Consider the following 20,016-nt stretch of genomic DNA (forward strand, 5'->3'; position numbering starts at 1 on the left):
CTGGTGTTGAGCAATCGACTTGAAACTCAAGATAAACTATAATGTTGAACTTAAAAAAAGTTTGCTAAAGCTATGTGAATTTGTGCTCCGGCTGATGACGAGAAAACGACTTGAATTGGAAAAAAATCTTGTTTCTGATTAAAATTCTCGATTTTTTAACTGGTATGAATTTGTGCTATAGCTGTTGATATGCATTCGTCTTTAAATTGAAAATTAACTTTGATTGTGATCAAAACTAACGATTTTTAAACAGGTAAAAATTTGTGCTCGAGCTGACGAAGGGCTTTCGTATTTAAATTGAAAAGTAACTTTAATTTTGACCAAAATTTACGATTTTTGAACTTGTTAGAATTTGTGCTCCAGTTGGTGTTGAGCAATCTACTTGAAACTTAAGACCAACTTTAATTTTGACCTAAAATAACGATTTATCAAGTTGTATGAATTTGTGATGTGGTTGATGTTGAGAAAACGGTTTGAAATTGAAAATATAATTTAATTCTGATCCAAATTCTCGATATTTCAACTAGTATGAGTTTGTGCTATAGCTGGTGATTTGCATTTAAACTAAAGGTTAACTTTGATTTTGAACAAAATTTACATTTTTTAAGAATTTGTTTTAAGAATTTGTGCTTCAGCTGGTGTTGAACTATCTACTTGAAACTTTAGATAAATTTTAATTTTGACCTAAAATAACAATTTTTGAAGTTGTTTGAATTTGTGCTGTGGCTGATGTTGAGAAAACGGTTTGAAATTGAAAATAAAATTAAATTCTGATCCAAATTCTTGATTTTGAACATAAATTAATTTGGAATTTGACTTCAAATTGAAAATAAACGTTGATTTGAACCAAAATTAACGATTTTTAAACTTCTAAGAATTTGTGCTCCAGCTGGTATTGGGCAATCGACTTGAAACTAAACAAAAACTGTGATTTTGGCAAAAATTGGCGATTTTTTCAACTTGTAAGAATTTGTGCCCCAATTGGTATTGAGCAATCGACCTAAGATTTAAGATAAACTATAATTTTGATCTAAAACTAGTATTTTCCAAGCAGTTTGAATTTGTGATCTTATTGATGATGAGCAATCGATTCAAATTGAAAACATACACGCAGAAAAATATTTTGTAGAATCAGCCTGTACGAGCTTTGATTCAACAAAAATTTTGTTGAAGATAATCAACGCCGATTTTGCGTTGAAACAAACCTTTATTTCTTTTGAATTCCACAAAAATCTTTTGTTGTTTTGAAAAAGGTGGTTTGACGTTTAGCGTTGATTCAACAAAAATCTTGATTTTCAAATCAACAAAACGTTTTGTTGATGTAAATATGCTTTATTTTTCTGCATGTAGTTCTACAATTCAGCCCTACATAAAAGATTGTTAAACTTGCATAAATTTATGCATAAAGCACTTGGCATAAAAAAAAATCATGGATTTTGACCAGAATTGAAGATTTTTCAACTTTTAAGGTATTGTGTTCCCACAATTCTAAACAAATAATTTTAAAAGATTTAAATTCTCAAATTTGGCTAAAATTTACGATTCTTCAACTTGTAAGAATTTGTTCTCTGGCTGATGATGAACAATCGACTTGAAGGTAAAGATAAACTTTTTACTTTGACCAAAAATAAAGATTTTGCAAGCTGTTTGAATGTGTGCTCTGACTGATGATGGACAATCGTCTTGAAATTGAAAATATAATTTGTTATGATTTAAATTCCCGTTTTTTTCAACATGTATGAATTTGTTCACTGGCTGATGATAAGCAATCGACTTGATATTGAAAATTAAATAATTCGACTTAAAATTAAAAATAATTTCAAGTGTGAATTAACTGTGGTGATAATTTTACAAAGAATATATTTTTTGAAAATGTATTAAGTTTCGAAGTAAAATATATACTCAAAATTGTTTAGTGGTTTGGTTGAGCGTTTTAGCAGGATGCGTTACTAGTATTTTAAAAAAATCTCTAATAAATTGAACAAGCATGCCAATTTTCAATTCGCTGAATACTCATATACACGGAAAAAAATCAATTCTCGAAATCGTGAATTATGTTCATGAATTTGAGAACCACTAAGGAATATATTCACGTTTATAATGCAAATGCACCAAACTCATGAATAAATTCCTACGTGGTTCTCTAACTCATGAAAACAATTCACGATTACGGGGATTGATTTTTTTTTCTGTGTAGCATATTTTGAAAATTTTAGTATTTTCGAAAAAATACGTTATTTTGTGAAAATTTTGGAATTTGCTAAAAAAAACTCTAATAAGGTGAAAAAGCAAACAAAATTTCGCTTCGTTTGTTACCCATATTGCATATTTTGAAAATTTAAGTATTTTCGAATAGATACGGTAATTTGTAAAAAATTTCGTATTTTCCACAAAAAAGCTCTAATAAATTTAAAAAAGCATGCGAAATTTCATATCGTTTGATATATTCCAAATTTAGAAAATTTTAAAATTTTCGAAAAAATACGATATTATGTGAAAATTTTGAAATTTGCAAAAAATAACTCTTATAAAGTGAAAAAGCATACAAAATTTGTCTTTGTTGGATACCTATGTTGCATATTTTGAAAATTTTTGTATTTACGGAAAAATACGGTAATTTGTTGAAATTTTAGTATTTTACAAAAATACTTTAATAAAGTGACAAAAAAACAAAAAAAAAAACTCTGAGAGACAAAATTTCGCTTCGTTTGTTACCAATATTGCAAATTTTGAAAATTTGAGTATTTTCGAAAAAATAAGGTATTTTGTGAAAATTTTGGAATTTAAAAAAAAACTCTTATAAAGTGAAAAAGCATACAAAATTTGTCTTTGTTTGATACCCATATTGCATATTTTGTTTTTTTTTTGTATTTACGAAAAAATACGGTAATTTGTGTAAATTTCAGTATTTTACAAATATACTTTAATTAAGTGATAAAAAACATACAAAAATTTCGCTTCGTTTGATACCCATATTGCAAAATATGAATAATTGAGTATTTTCGAAAAACTACGGTATTTTGTGAACAATTTTGAATACAAATTTATACTTTGAAATTTACTACATTTTCAAAAAAAAAATATTTTAGTGAAAGCCCTGAAAATTGAACAAGATATGGTTGAATTAATCGATTTTAGAAAGATTTAAAAAATGAGTTATCGTCCATTATCGGCGATAAGATGATCGCCGATAGAATTATCGAAATAACGAAAACGATAACCATTATCGTTATCGTCAGACGACAATATTATCGACGATAATTTTATCGATTAACAACCTTGGTTCAAAACTTTCCAGGTGAATTCCGGAACATTCAAATTGACAGTAAAATTGTAGATTATTTTTAAACATAATATCTCTTTTTCTCTATGCTTGAAACTGTTTTTTTACCTTTCTAAAGAGTTTGAACAGATTTTTACTGGCAAAAACCGCTCTTAAAGCCCACCTTGAACGTGGCGGATAAAAATTGGGGAAAAGTGCACTCCAGCTCTGCAACGCCAACAGTGTCATAACTTTTGTAACACGTTTTACGGCCGTATCGTCAGTTATGCGTAAAATTGGCCAGTTATTTAATTTTTATCATGACATTTATCGCCGTTCGACACGATTTAACCCGAGTTGCTGGGTGGTACTTGCCGTTTGTTTAAAGGGTTGCTGGAAGCGGGGCCAAGCCAAATTTTATGAACTGACTGCGTTGCATAACTTTAGGGGCTGCCAAATTACACACACGCACTTCCGTCTCGCATTTCTAATTGAGTTCTTTCTAAATGTTGCGGGAAAATTACCCTTTCGAAACGTGACCGAAATTAGGCTTCTTTTCAAAACTGGATTTGCATTGTGAAGTGCACCAAGTGCAGTGTAGAGAGAGCTCATTGAGAAACGAATCATAGTCAGTTCATTCATTCAGAAAGGTGAAACGTTGCGTGCCAAGAGAGTTCAATATCGGTGGATTATGGGTTACGGATGGTGTGCAGATGCAACAGCACGCAGTGATTGCATATACGACGGCCAGTATGCTATTATGTGTTATTTTTGCATCATACTCCTGTTCGACGATAATATTATAATGGAGAGCAGATGGAGTGAGTGAGGGTTTTGCCTTCTGATGTGGTTCAGATTAAGACTGGATATTCATTCAACATTTAGTTTTGAGGAAATTCAAGTGAATATTGTAAGTCTTAACAAAATCTCTTCAATTACGGACTTCAAATTCCTAATCCAAAGTAAGCGCCCAAAAGTGACCTTTCAATTACGGACTTCAAAGTCAAATACCTAGAAGGATTGAACATTAGGTTTGTTGTTCTCAGGTAAGTGTTTAAGTGAGTGATTGCTGATAAAGTGGAGTGAAGGTAAGTGTTTAAGTGCAGTGATCTTCAAGTGTGTTCCAGATTTAGTGATTCTCTGTCAAACTGTCATCTGTCAAAAACATTTTTACGCCTGAATTCATGCAAAAAGCTTGAATTCAGCAAAAATGTTAAGTTAGTCTACAATGCGATTGTACTTTTAGTCGATTTTGACCATGAATGGATTTCCTTCCACAGAAAAAAGCAAATCCTGCCGTGACCAAAACCGAACAGAAGGATCAACGACTAACCCTTGCTTCGTGACCCCCCTCGGAGAGGGCAAGGTTAAAGTGCATCCTCTCTCTCCTTCGAGGAGCGCACACCGGTTCAACGGCAGGTGCTCCGATCATTAGCCCTGGCGCAATTGCCCAAGAAGTTGCCGAAATTGCCTTCTGCTGCCCGTAGTCGGTGAAAGGCAAAACTCAAACTCGTGAATTATGAGGATCTTTCTGGTCGGACGTTCCGTCCAATTTTCAAAGTGCCTGAAAGGAAGTCAATTATGGGCCCCGTGGAACAACCGTGTAATTTCCACGCGGCGCTGATTGTTTGTTTTCGGAGGTCCTGAAGTTTTCCCCCTCCAAGAAGAGAAACATTAATTTCTCGTCTCAAATAGTTGTTGCGCCAGCGATGATAAATGAAAGTATTTCCGAAATCCATTAGTTCGGAATCCTTCAAAATCGTCGTCTTCTTCCCAAATCGCGCAGCAAATTTAATTTGACTTTGTTAATTAATCTGAAAATTTTGAAGTCACCGCGCGGCGAGACGTCGATTGATTGGTGACAAAATGTTGAGCTCAAATTCTGAAACGATGGAAATTTGAGCATGTCATGGCAACACATGCGGGACGACGACGGTGGGTGGTCCTCCGCGACTTGACTCGAATTTCGCAGAAGGTGTATGTGTTTTGCTAATCGAAAGAATGTTAGGAACATCAAAGGGTGAAGGAGGGGTTAAGAACCTGTTTGATTCGAACAGTTGTGCCATCAATCAGTGATTAATTTTTGTTTTGATGAAGATTGGCAGTGATTTTTCAAAATTTCAAAACAGATTCCCGAATTCAGTTATACTTCATTACGAAATCAACCCGGAATGCCAACAACAATATCGATCGAAAAGCAGTAAAAAGCTGTGAAATGCCCACGAGAAAGGGTTCCGCGTAATGACCCCGGCTGATTGACCGATGATCATCCAGCGGCAGCAGCCAGTGACCACAATCTTCAACAGGTAGCAAACGGTTGAGAGGGCAGTCAGTCGTGGACGTGACGATCTTCTTCTCCTTGTACCTTCGTCTGCACTAAAACCAATCAAGCAAGCTTCTGTTTTTTCTGCCTTTTCTGCAATGATATACATATTTTCCTCGCCTTTTTCCATCAGTTCAGCCAAATGAGAGACTCTTCGGGGATCATTATGCGTAATTTAGGTGCGGCAGGTTGGAAGAAGGATTTTTCTTTGATAAACTTCGATTTTGTTTTGTTTTGTCACAATCGAGCTAAAGCATTCTGCCAACTTTAAGCAGTTCTAAAAACAGGACAAAATATATTATTTTGTATAAATATTACAATTACAGGGGTTATTACAGTGTTGTTTTGGTTAATTTGTTATTTTGGTAATTTTGGCAATGACCAAAATGACCAAAATGACCAAAATGACCAAAATGACCAAGATGACCAAAATGACCAAAATGACCAAAATGACCGAAATGACCAAAATGACCAAAATGACCAAAATGACCAAAATGGCCAAAATGGCAGAAATGGCCAAAATTGACAAAATGAGCAAAATAGCCAAAATGACCAAAATGACCAATATGACCAATGTGACCAATATGACCAAAATGACCTAAATGACCTAAATGACCTAAATGACAAAAATGACCAAAACGACGAATGACCAAAATGACCAAAATGGTCAAAATGACCAAAATGATCAAAATGATCAAAATGATCAAAATGACCAAAATTTATAAAATGCCCAATATGACCAAAATTTATAAAATGCCCAAAATGACCAAATTGACCAAAATGACCAAAATGAACAAAATGAACAAAATGACCAATATGATCAAAATGACCAAAATGACCAAAATGACCAAAATGACCAAAATGACCAAAATGACCAAAATGACCAAAACGACCAAAATGACCAAAATGCCCAAAATATCCAAAATGACCAAAATGGCCAAAATGAACAAAATGACCAAAATTGCCAAAATTGCCAAAATAGCCAAAATAGCCAAAATGACCAAAATGACCTAAATGACCAAAATAGCCAAAATTACCAAAATAGCAAAAATGACCAAAATGAACAAAATGACCAAAATATCCAAAATGACCAAAATGACCAAAATGACCAAAATGACCAAAATGACCAAAATGACCAAAATGACCAAAATGACCAAGATGACCAAAATGACCGAAATGACCAAAATGACCAAAATGACCAAAATGACCAAAATGACCAAAATGACCAAAATGACCAAAATGACAGAAATGGCCAAAATTGACAAAATGAGCAAAATAGCCAAAATGACCAAAATGACCAATATGACCAAAATGACCTAAATGACCTAAATGACCTAAATGACCTAAATGACAAAAATGACCAAAACGACGAATGACCAAAATGACCAAAATGGTCAAAATGACCAAAATGATCAAAATGATCAAAATGACCAAAATTTATAAAATGCCCAAAATGACCAAAATTTATAAAATGCCCAAAATGACCAAATTGACCAAAATGACCAAAATGAACAAAATGAACAAAATGACCAATATGATCAAAATGACCAAAATGACCAAAATGACCAAAATGACCAAAATGACCAAAATGACCAAAATGACCAAAATGACCAAAACGACCAAAATGACCAAAATGCCCAAAATATCCAAAATGACCAAAATGGCCAAAATGAACAAAATGACCAAAATGACCAAAATTGCCAAAATTGCCAAAATAGCCAAAATAGCCAAAATGACCTAAATGACCAAAATAGCCAAAATTACCAAAATAGCAAAAATGACCAAAATGAACAAAATGACCAAAATATCCAAAATGACCAAAATGACCAAAATGACCAAAATGACCAAAATGACCAAAATGACCAAAATGACCAAAATGGCCAAAATTGACAAAATGAGCAAAATAGCCAAAATGACCAAAATGACCAATATGACCAATATGACCAATATGACCAAAATGACCTAAATGACCTAAATGACTAAAATAGCCAAAATTACTAAAATAGCCAAAATGGCCAAAATAGCCAAAATGACCAAAATAACCAAAATGACCAAAATTACCAAAATGACCAATATAACCAAAATGACTGAATAACTAAAAAGCCCAAATGACCAACATGACCAAAATGATCAAAATTACTAAAATGACCAAAATGACGAAAATGATCAAAATGACCTGAATGACCTAAATGACGTTAATGACCTTAATGACCAAAATGGGCAATTTTATTATTTTTTGTTTAATTTTGTAAATTTTGTAAATTTTGTAAATTTTGTAAATTTTGTAAATTTTGTAAATTTTGTAAATTTTGTAAATTTTGTAAATTTTGTAAATTTTGTAAATTTTGTAAATTTTGTAAATTTTGTAAATTTTGTAAATTTTGTAAATTTTGTAAATTTTGTAAATTTTGTAAATTTTGTAAATTTTGTAAATTTTGTAAATTTTGTAAATTTTGCAAATTTTGTAAATTTTGTAAATTTTGTAAATTTTGTAAATTTTGTAAATTTTGTAAATTTTATAAATTTTGTAAATTTTGTAAATTTTGTAAATTTTGTAAATTTTGTAAATTTTGTGAATTTAGTAAATTTAGTAAATATAGTTAATTTAGTAAATTTAGTAAATTTAGTAAATTTAGTAAATTTAGTAAATTTAGTAAATTTAGTAAATTTAGTAAATTTAGTAAATTTAGTAAATTTAGTAAATTTATTAAATTTAGTAAATTTAGTAAATTAAGTAAATTTAGTAAATTTAGTAAATTTAGTAAATTTAGTAAATTGGGTCCTAAAATGAAGCTTAGATTGCTGATATTATTGTTTACAGCAATAAAGCTTATTTTTCTGAGTACAATGACCCTTTGTACGACCACAAAGAGTTTTAAATGGATTCAATTTTTAAAAATTAACCTCGCGGTCCTTCTCGACAGAAAAGCTCCTACTTGACAGCTCGTTCCAAGGGGACCATAGTTAATCCATCGAATAAATGTTGTCTTGTCAAATTTTTTTTTGCATTAAAATGAAAAAAAAGTGATCAGAAATGGTTTTTAATCGTGTTTTTTATCGTTGTACATAAAAATTTACATAGGGTTTTAGTACCCAATTTAGTAAATTTAGTAAATTTTGTAAATTTTTAAATTTTTGTAAATTTTGTAAATTTTGTAAATTTTGTAATTTTTGTAAATTTTGTAAATTTTGCAAATTTTGTAATTTTTGTAATTTTTGTAAATTTTGTAATTTTTTTAAATTTTGTAAATTTTGTAAATTTTGCAAATTTTGTAAACAATCGACCATTTCACTACCGCCACTTTCGCGCTCTGAAAAAATGACTTTAAACTTGTGAATTGCCGTGGCGTAGATGCAAATCCAATTCGTCGATACACACACATAATAACCGCGGGGGTCAGCCCTAAAAAAATATCCAATTTCCCTCCTTTCAACGTCAAGATTTGACTCTTACCGGGCAGGTTCAGATTTGGCTTGTAATCGCTGGACGAGTCCACGCTGGTGTTCAAACTGGAGCTGCCACTGTTGTTATTGCTGCTGCCGTTGTTGTGATGATGGTGGTGGTGATGATTTGTACTGTTGGCTCCTGCGCCGCCGCTGTAGTTGTTGATGGATGACCCCTTGCCACTGGCGCCGCCGATCCCGGCGCTGGAGCCGGTAGAGTTGAACCGGGCCGGGAAGTGACTGAAGGCGGGTTGCTCGAGGAATCGGTGCAGCGGGGGTGGTCGCAGCTGGGGGGTGTCTGAAAGTTGAGGGGGCATTCGTTAAAGACGTCACGATTTTTTAAATTAGTCTGAAAATTTGCTCAGAGCAAAAATGTCGGTTCTTTTCAAAGACTTCCCGATTGAAACCGTTATGACGCCTAGGGTGCGATAATTACCACCTTAAACACCCCTCCGATAATAACACCCTAAGAATCAATTACAAAAGTCTCACAAACAAAAAACCGATACTCAACAACAAAAAAAGGAGCAAAGAAAGCGGAACCAGTCCCTTTTCGTCAATTTCCTACGTCCTTTTCCTAACCCAAGCAGGCCATGTGATCGACGACGCCGGACTCCGCCGGGCGGTCTGTTTTGACAGGTTGATTAGGTTATTAGCCAAACATCGTGCCGCCGCCGCCGTCGTTCGTCCCCTTGAGCAGAGAGTCGAATTCTCTTGTGGACGACGATGGAGGTGAAAAATCGAGCTCCGTCAAAAGGCTCAACCGCGGTGCATCCATTCACGACCATACGCAAAACATCGTGGTCCGCGATTCTGACAGAAGTCAAAGGGGGATATTCGTAAACTACGTAACTTGGTGAATCAAAATTGCATCATCAAGCAGTTTAAACCTTAAAAACAGTTCAATTTTGAATGCTTTCAAAACTAAAATCACGTAATTCACGAACAACCCCCCTCCGCTCGGAAGAAGACTCGCGGAATAGCCACTCTATCACACGGTGGATTTCAAACTGTCTCTTGGTTGGTCATTTGTACGACCCGCTTCAACGTCAAACGGCTGAGCACTCGAAATGGAACGGAAATGGCCATTTTTTCGCGCCAAACCGACCGTCGCGCGTGTGTTTCTGTGTGTACAGGTCACAACCACGGTGACCTGTGGCCGCGAATTACGCAAACACAAAAACGGCCGGCCCCGGTTCGCACTGCGGTTTTTGCGGCCAAATTGCGCTGGCTGGTGTCCTTCCGTCGTCGTTTTGAGGGAGACCACATTTGTTAACTGAATGTTTTTGGGTTGGGAGTTGGGTGAAGTGAGGCCGAACTAAGGGGGTTTTACTGTGATTTAGGTTATGTTTTTAATACTGTTTAGACTTGATTATCCGAAGTTCTAGGGAAAATTTGACTTTGGATAATCGAATCGTGAAAAAATATATAATATTTTGTTGTCTAGTTTTAGTTTGTTGAACTTAAATTTGACCCCAAATATTCTTTAAACTGATTTGGACATTTTTAATCCAAGATGACGGCCAAAATTACGGTTATGACTTGTTTAGAAAACGCATTTGGTAATGAAACAGGCAATCAACAACTAACATTGAAAAATGTGAAAAAATGAAAAAAAATCTGAAATTAATTCATCTAAATTTCCTAAGAAACCTTCGGCTAATCGGGTTTTTACTGTATTCCAATTTTGGTTGTGTTCGAAATTATAATTATTAACATTTGAAAAAATAAAAAATGAAAAATATAAATATTGAAATAACAAGCCATAGTTTCAAAATATGCATTGAAAAAGTGTTTTAAAATGCATTTTAAACTAGTTCAGTTGTTTTCCAATAATTAATTTAAAAAAAAAGATTTGACGAAAACAAAAATGTCAGCAAAAAAAAAATTGGCGATAAAAACATCGAAAATTTTAAAAACTTTAAAAGATTTTTAAATCATCAAAAACATGCTTAAAATGATTCTAAACGCTTTGAGATGCATTTTAATTTAATTTCAGCTGATTGCAGTTCAATTTCCTTAGAAATTATGATGTTTTTTGAAAAAAATATTTTTTTCCCTCTGATTTTTCGGGCCAATTTTGGAGACAAAAACTTTAAATAATATTTGTAACAGCCTTAAAGGAAAATTAAGGGAAAATAAAAAGTTTTTGTCCCCCCCCCCCCTTCCCCTCCCTCCGAAGATGGCCCGAAAAATCAGGGGGCAAACAAATTGTTGATTCAAGCAACTTTAAAATGCAATCAACTGAAATCAATTTTAAATGCACTCCCCTGCGTTTAGAATATTTTTTAGCATGTTTGGGTTGATTTGATTTTTTTTAATTTTTAAAAATTTTCGTTGTTTATAATCGCAAATAGGTTTTTTCAGCATTTTTTTTTGTTTTCGTCAAATCTTACATTTTTTGAAAACTAATGATTGCAAAACAACTGAACTAGTGTAAAATGCATTTTTAAACACTTTTTCCATGCAAGTGTTGAAACTATTGCTTGTTATCTCATTTTTTTGACCCCGGCCAGAGTCAAGGGTAAAAATTTTGAAAAATATTTGCATCGGTTTAAAAGAAAAATGAAAGGACAGTAAAAGGACAATGAAATGAAAATAAAAGGCAAATAAAAGAAAATTAAAAGAAAAATAAAAGGAAAATAAATGAAAATGAAAGCAAAATAGAAGTAAAATAAAAAGAATATAAAAGAAAAATAAAAGGAAAAAAAAGGACAATAAAAGGTAAATAAAAAGACAATAAAAGTAAAATAAAAGGAAAAAATAGAAAAATAAAAGCAAAATTGAAGAAAAATAGAAGAAAAATAGAAGAAAAATAGAAGAAAAATAGAAGAGAAGTAGAAGAAAAATAGAAGAAAAATAGAAGAAAAATAGAAGAGAAATAGAAGAAAAATCAAAGGAAAATGAATAGAGAATATGAGGAAATTCAGAGAAAACTTAAGAGCAAAATTAAGAGGAAAATAGAGAGGAAGATTAAAAGAAAAGGAAAACTAATAGGAAAATTAAGAAAAAAGTTAAGAGAAAAGTAAAGAAAATTAAATGAAAAGAAAAATACAAGGAAAATAAATGAAAATGAAAGGAAAATCAAAGTATAATAAAAGGAAAATAAAAGAAAAAAAAAGTAAAATAAAAGAAAAATTAAAGGAAAATAAAAGGACAATAAAAGTAAAATAAAAGGAAAAAATAGCAAAATAAAAGGAAAATAAAGAGAAAATAAAAGGAAAAAAAGGGAAATTAAAGGAAAATAAAAAGAAAATAAAAAAAATAGAAGAAAAAATAGAAAAAAAGAAGAAAAAAAAGGAAAATAAATAGAAAATATGAGGAAAATTTAGAGCAAAATTAAGAGGAAAATTGAGAGTAAAATTGAGAGGAAGATTAAAAGAAGAGGAAAACTAATAGGAAAATTAAGAAAAAAGTTTAGAGAAAATTTAAGAGAAAAGTTAAGAAAAAACATAAGAGAAAAATTAAGAGGAAAATTAAGAGGAAATTTAAGAGAAAAATTAAGTGACAATTTAAGAGAAATATTAAAAAGATAATTAAGAAAAAAAACTGAGAGGAAAATTAGGAGTAAAAATGAGAGGAAAATTAAGAGGTAAACAAAGGAAAAGAAAAGAAAATGAAAAGGAAGTGGAAAAAGCAAAGAGGAAAGAGGAAAGAGGAAAGAGGAAAGAGGAAAGAGGAAAGAGGAAAGAGGAAAGAGGAAAGAGGAAAGAGTTGCTTCCAACATTTTTGACATTTTTTTTCGCCCAATCTTGTATTCAGTTTCGCTTAATAATTTCCGATTGTAACTCGTTTCCCTTCTTTTGCAATGCTCAGTCGCCCAATCTGAGCCCAATTAGTCAGCAAACCCATCGGATTGTCCCCACAGGAGTGCCGACAATTTCCCCTAATCCCCTGGGATGAAACGACTCACTTTGGTGGCCAAAACACTCACAAACAAACAGAGCCCCTTCGCATCGTCATCGTCAAAAGCTTCAACCGAAATGTCGTCCTCAAAAGGGGGTATGATTTTGGTTAAATATGCAACCGTTTAATTTGCTTGCAATTTCCAGCCCTCCTCCCAGTCGTACTCTCGGTTTGGGGCTGTAAAGTGTGCCCCAATGTGTATGTGTTGTCTTGTCCAACAAACAGGTAGGACCTGTGGGGGGGATCGGGGTATTAAAAATCGGAAAATTGAACCCCAAACTGTCCCACTGGATCTGCTGTTATGGGCCATCAACATTCGTTGATGTCGTTTTGCATTCCCTCATGGCAGCACTGGTCGACGAAATTTTTTGATAGAATTTTTATCTTCTAACGGTGGTATTAATTTCTCCATGACCAACAATAGATATGTTGTTTAGTGTCTAATCTAGTTTTCTGCAATGTAATATCACCTTTAAATTGCACGTAAGGTGCGAAACTTGCATGCAAGTTTTTATGAATCGTTTTGCTCCAAAGTTTGTATGAATAATTAAGGAGGTATTACATTACGGGAAACTGTTTCAAAACTAGAAAAGCGACCTACATGGTGTTTTTTGAAGACCAGTGTAATGGAGAGCCCAAAACAGAGGATGCACCGGAGAGCTCGGGCTCGTTAAAATCTAAAATCCGGAGATGGACTCGGGGGTGCCTCCAAAACTGCACCAGAACGAACGAATGCTGGTCCCCCGCACAGGTCATCAGGTATAAATAATTTGGCCACTCTTCTGTCTGTTCTGTCTGTTGTCGGTCCGGAGCCAAGTCGGACGTCAACGGATGCCTTTTTCGAGCTAATGACAGAGGAGGACGTTCCGGATTTGAGCGCTCTCCTCGACAAAACACCATTAAGAGGCAATTACATAATTTTTCTCCGACGACCTTTTACCGGAGTCGGTTCCGGAGTCCGAATTTCCGAAAAGGATCTATTTGGGACGTTAAAATAAATGTTGGTCATTCGGTGCGATGTCCGAAATTTCGAGGATGTCGATGACCCATGAGATAGCGCGCGCACGTCGTGGGAAACTATCACTTGGACCAAAAATCGAAATAAAAACAAAAAAAGAAAATTAATCTCCAAAACCAAAACAAACCGAAAAGATAAGAATACACGTCTCCGCCTCCTCCTCCTTCTCAGCTGGACATGTGATCAAAATAGGTTCGGACTCTCTCTTTGCCTCGTTTTTTTGCGGTTTTTATTTTTGCTCGTTGTCGCCGGGTTAATCAGCGGTTAATGAGTTGTGGGAAACCAGATAAGGATCGCGCGCGGCGTGGTTTTACAGTTAAGATACAGAGCATTGCCTGTACAACTAGTACAACATGTATAGTAGTAAAAGAGGGAAAGCATTGATGCCAATGACAGCTTCTACTGGTGTGGGCGGTGTGGGAAAGTGTTAGGGTGGGAGAATTACGAGGGGTGAAAATTATGCTTGAAGTTAAAAGTTTTCTAATAGGAATTAAAAAAAAACTATTGAAATAAAAAAGGTATTTAAATTCTAAAGAAATTATTTATCGTGAGAAGGCTTTCAAAATTTAACTCGAGTTTAATTTTTTAACGTTATAAATCGGATCAATAGAGTTCAAGATATAATAGATTAAAAATTGAGGGTTGAATGGATAGCACTTATATAGAAAATAATATTTATCGTGATGTTTTTTTCTTTGTAAGGCCATAAGGCAACCAAAGGTCGGATCAACAATATCCAGAAAATGGTAGCGAATTGTCTTAGGTTTTCAAATATTTTTTTTTCAGAGATGGACGATGATTACCTTTTACTCAAAAAAGGTACATTTTTTCAAAAATCACAAAAGTAATTTGTTTTTATCAACATCCAAAAATTATTTTTTAAGGCTTATTTGGGTAAATTTTTGAATCTCTAAAAAAACCATATTTTATTAAAATCACAGATTGACGAAAAACTAAACGTCCGTCAAACACAAAAATAGCACTTTTTGTCCACTAAAACATCTAAAAATGAGAAAAAAAAATGAGAGTGGTAATATTTGGTTAAATTTGCTAGTTCAGTTAGGAACATGTTTTTTTTTTGCATACCTAATAAACCTGAATAGTTCCTATCATAACCTAGAACTTTGCCGAAGATATCAAATTGATAAGAATATCCCTTCTCAAGATACAGATTTTCAAATATTTGCATTGAACATTTTTTATGGACAGCCCCCAAATTTGTATGGAGAAACCAATGATGCAAAATGGCTTATTTCGACCTTTGGAATCGATGAACAAAGTTTCATAAAAACCTAAATTACAAAACCATAATTAAAAATAGTTTTTGCCTTTCTTACTAAAGAAAGGTATAGGATTTGCTTTTGGCTCCAACTCAAGATCATGCTTCGTAATCCGGGATTTTTCTCGAAAAATATTAATCGGAAAAATCTGCAAAAAATCATAGACGATCGACTTTCGAAGCCCGATCGATTGGCAGAGAATTAGTCTATCTTCAATATCCGAATTTTGGGGATCAATTTGCCGTAGACCTCGCGTGGCGTCCGTGTGTGGTAAAAACGTGCTCAAAGTTGTTTTCAAATAAAAATTCGCTCGAAAATTGAAATGTTCAAAGCGTTTATTTATCGGAAATATTGCATTCGTCAAGCCCTACATCCTCCCAAATTATCATCCATGTTGATAATTATTTCTTGATTTACAACTGTTGGACCAATTAACCATGAGCGAAAACAACTTTGAAAAAGGTAAAAGCCAATTTTTCACCACTTTCCAAAAGTATTCCTTTGGCAATTTATCTAAATTGAATTCTACATACCATAATCCAGACCATAATCGAGCTTCTGAAAAAAATTTGACCTCAATCTGCTCAATACTTTAATGTTACAAATGTTTTAATTCATTCCATGATTGTTTTATTTTGTTATTTTCAAAAAAGAATAAGGGACGTGGAACACTTTTTTGCAAATCTCAACCCCCCCCCCCCTCGTGGACAATTGTCCATACAAAAAAAAAACTTTTTTATACGGAACGTGGACAATCGCCTTAACCCTCCCCCCCCAAAGTGTCCACGTGGTTTATGGATGGTCCCTAAGCGAAAATCAGTCAAATGAATAGTTCGAATTATTATGAAATTACTAGGTAATTCCAAAAACGCTCAACCAATTGCTAAAAATCCCTGTAATTCAGGATTACAATCCACGATGCTGGAAACCCTTTGAGCCAAACCAAAAGTGCTACGATTTTGCTCAAACTTGGTGTGAGGGTTACTTGGTCCAAATGATGAGACCGTTTTTTTTGCAATTAGGATAGTCCTAGCCGAGTTAGGGTGGTTCACATAGTGGCATTTTTTTTAAACAATTGTCTCAAAATCGAAATGGCTAAATTTCCAAATTTTGAAAATATAAACTAATTAAAAAAAATCGAGTAATTTTATAGCCTTTCCTCAGTACAAAAAAAAAAAAAAAAATTGTAATTTCAAATATTTCAATCATAATTAAATTATAGCTAAATTTGTGAAAGTTGTCCCACGATGTACTTTTCCGAGGTAGGTTAAAGTTGGGCTATTTCCTTACATTTTAAAATAGGTGAATCGACCTATTTCGTTAGGGTTTTATGGCAACTTTATCAGTTTTCTTTGAAATTTCTCCAAAAGTAAAGCTAAAAACTAACTAAAAAAAAACAAAGATTTCATTGCACAACTGACCGTAAAGGAGGTATCAGACTATGGCAAACAAATAAACAACAAATTATTATTCTTTAAAAAGACTTTTTTATCAAGACTTTTAAAAAGAGCGAATGAACCGTTCAAAAGAGCTCCTCATTTTAAAGAGCGGCTCCAAAAATAGAGCGGTTTTGCCCACCTCTAACTCCGCTATGCTTGTTAAATTGTAAGTATTTATCCTAAAAAGTCGAGGCAAGCTCAAAATTGTTCATCCATTCAGGAGATATGATTTTTTATTCATTGTGGTTTAAGTGAAAATGGGTGAAAATGCAATTTAAGACCACTCTAATTCGGCTAAAACAACCCAAAAAAAATAAAATTATTCGAACCCTTGTTTGGATCATTTGTGATTTTTAACATTTTTTAATTTAAAATTTTCAAGTAAATGTTTGTTTAGATAATTATATTCAGGTCTTCAAATTAATCCAAAATCAAGTTTTTTTTTTTTAAATAAGAAATTTGTTTTTTTACATCTAAGTGTAACTGAGAGTAAGAGAGGATTTAAAACAAATTACAAATTTCAGAAAAATTTACGAGCAAAAAATTCTAAGAAATCGTCACTTAGAACATAGAACAAAGGGTTGCTCAAAATCAACAACTCCATTCGCGAGCACAAATAGCAGGCGACGCGATACTGCCCTGATGAATTCCTACCGTTTATCACTTTCACACCATTCGCTCCCGAACGCTCTCTCTTCTACTCTCCTTCTCTCTCTCTAATCGGCTCAGTCTCCGAACGGCGCAGGCAGGCCGAACGTCTCCGATCACTCTGAACTGAAAACATTTTTTCTCTGATGCGTTGCGTTATACTCATTGATTTGGGTTGCCTAAAATCAATGTTATCAATTAGATTTTGCATTTATTTTGATTTCATAACATTATAGACACCATTCAAAGAAACATCCACCAAGAAAAAAATCAAATTGATGGCAAACTGAGGGCGTGGAGACAAAAAGACTGCCGCGCTGGCATTTTGTGAGAGTGGCTCTTCGCTGAGCATGTTAGTGTGTGAGTGTCGTCGAGCGACGGAGTAGGCAAATATTTTCACGATGTATTTGTTCGTTGAGTGAACAGTTCGGGCCACTCGCTGGCTGCTTGCGAGACTCATTCGCTCATAAATGCTAGCGGGTTGGAATAGGCGACGAATGGATAGGCGATGAGTGAGTGGTTTCTGTTCATTGAACCGAAAATCAGGACCCTTGCTTAGAACTCTTCTTATAAAAGAAAATTGGGAAGCATCGAAGAGGGGTAAAGATTACAGCTGTTTTTTTTCTTTTCAAAATGTTTGACTAAATTTTGAGTTCCATTGAAATCGAACAATTTAGAATTTGTGTAAAACAACGCTGAATATATTAAAATATCCTTAGTTTAATAGTTGATTTTTTAATTTGATATGAAATAAATACATCATTAAAAAAAATTACAAAAGGTGTCTATCAAATTTAAAGTTTATAAATAATTATTATTTGCCTGAAAATATTTTTTAAAATCAATTCCCGCATTTCCTCGCCTAGCACTGTCTCCAACAGAGATCGAGCGGCGCCCAACTTCTTATCGCTTATCACATGTCAGTGCGACATCACTTTCGCAACAAGTCCAAACGTGAACAAACACGCTATGCAACATAAACACATAAAAGCAAGAATCATTTTTCGACAAAACATCCCTCACTTGGTTCCCACCACATTTTCGATATTTTTTTCTCATTTTATTATTTTAGCATAATTAGCAACCCTTTCTCTCTCTCTCTTTTCTCACTCTTATCAGCTTCACATGTGTGTGTATGTTTGTGACAAGCCCCGGGAGACCACTTGTGACAGACTTTGTAGACCCGACGGCGTCGTCGTCGGCATCGTCACTTTGGTCTCTCCTCCGCTGATAAGGTTTTTTGCCTTTATTTTTCTTCTTCCATCACGAGTCTAGCGGGCGCGCTAGTAGGCGGCGAGTTTATCTAAATCCCTTAAAGTTAATTGAATGTCAGGAGTTGACACTTTCACAGCCTGCTGGGTTTGGGGCAGATTAATTAAGATACACATGGTGGTTGGTGGGTGGTGATGTTTTCGCAGCTGTTCTTGTCGAAGCATAATTTGTTGTTTTTTTTTAAAGAAGAAAATTGTGTGACGGCCTACTACGCGTCAAAGAAATGAGCGAAAACCGCAACGGCAAATTTACTTTCGATTACAACGAAAAAGTCGACTTGAAGAAGTTTGACTTTGAAAAAAAAGGGAAAATTAGGACGCCGATCGCAGATCGTTGGCAAACCGCAAGCATATGCTACACCAAGACGCAACAACCACACATGTGTGTGATGTACTTCGTTTTTGAAAGTGTAACGAACTTTTGAACTTGCGTCGCCGAACGCCATCTCTAATACGGACGTCAACATTGAGGTACCCCTGGAGGGCTTGCGAGGAAAGTTGGGCAATCTCAGGTAAGTTTTTAAAAGTGATAGTTTTAAGTGTTCCGGGGCAGTTTGAGGAAAGCGGGTAAGTACCAATCTGTAAAATTTTGTCAATCTGTCAATGATTTTATAAGTTATGTTTAGTACCTTAAGTAAGTTCAGAAAAGAAAAGCCACCATATGTTAGGTTCGAAAAAAGGTTCGCGTGTGCGCCAAAAACCTTTTTTTTTGTTCAGGTAGCTTCCACACCGTCTTCTTACTGATTCTTTTCGAAAAACAGAAGCAAAACCCGAAGTTGCTTGTCTTCCTTCTGTTCTCGAGAACTCAGCCAGATGACGTGTTGCAGGGCGTTCAAATTGATTTTAAGAGTAGCAATAAGGCGAAAGCTATACTCACTGGTTTTGGAGCGGGGTTCCCGGGGTCCGTCCACGGTCACCTTGATGGCCTTGGTGTAGGTGGTCACCTGGGGCGGAGTGGTGGACACGGTTATCGTGAGGGTGAAGCTTTTGCCTGGGGAGAAGAAAGGATTTCAAATAAGATTACTTGTTACAGTTTGCAATTTTAGGTAAATCGGTGATTTTATAAGGGTAAGTTAGAAAGTCAATCTGTCAAATTCCACTTACTTGACTACCTCCACTGGTCTACCTCTCAGTACGCTCAAGTATATTTAAGCATTCATCAGAACGATTTATCCCAGTCATAGTTCAACCGTGAATCGTTACCAATCTCATCCAGAATGACTTCAACAGTGTCGAACGGTTGTCCAACCATTTCCGCGGAAAAGTTACCTCAAGTGGAGGAAATAACCACCACACTTTCGGAGTTCGAACTGCGTTCTCAACCGTCAACGGAAACCTGGCAGAAAATCTTCGCGCTACTCGATTTCAAAAGTTTGCTCTCCGTACGCTCTACCTGCAAACGCTGGAAGCAGATCGTCGACGAAA

At 34.4% G+C, this 20,016-nt stretch overlaps 1 protein-coding gene across 1 annotated transcript in view; it reads right to left on the reverse strand.

The window, feature by feature from the left end:
- The window catches only part of LOC6038302 (protein lozenge), a 68,669-nt gene that overhangs the window by 14,386 nt on the left and 34,267 nt on the right, over positions 1-20,016 (reverse strand). The window contains exons 3-4 of the mRNA XM_038249316.1: positions 19,469-19,582; positions 9,040-9,327 (exon numbers count right to left, since the gene is read on the reverse strand). Coding sequence (XP_038105244.1) covers positions 9,040-9,327; positions 19,469-19,582 — 402 coding nt within the window. The remainder of the gene's footprint in view (positions 1-9,039; positions 9,328-19,468; positions 19,583-20,016) is intronic.

The sequence above is a fragment of the Culex quinquefasciatus genome, chromosome 1 (assembly GCF_015732765.1).
Source record: "Culex quinquefasciatus strain JHB chromosome 1, VPISU_Cqui_1.0_pri_paternal, whole genome shotgun sequence".
In the NCBI taxonomy this organism is placed as follows: domain Eukaryota; kingdom Metazoa; phylum Arthropoda; class Insecta; order Diptera; family Culicidae; genus Culex; species Culex quinquefasciatus.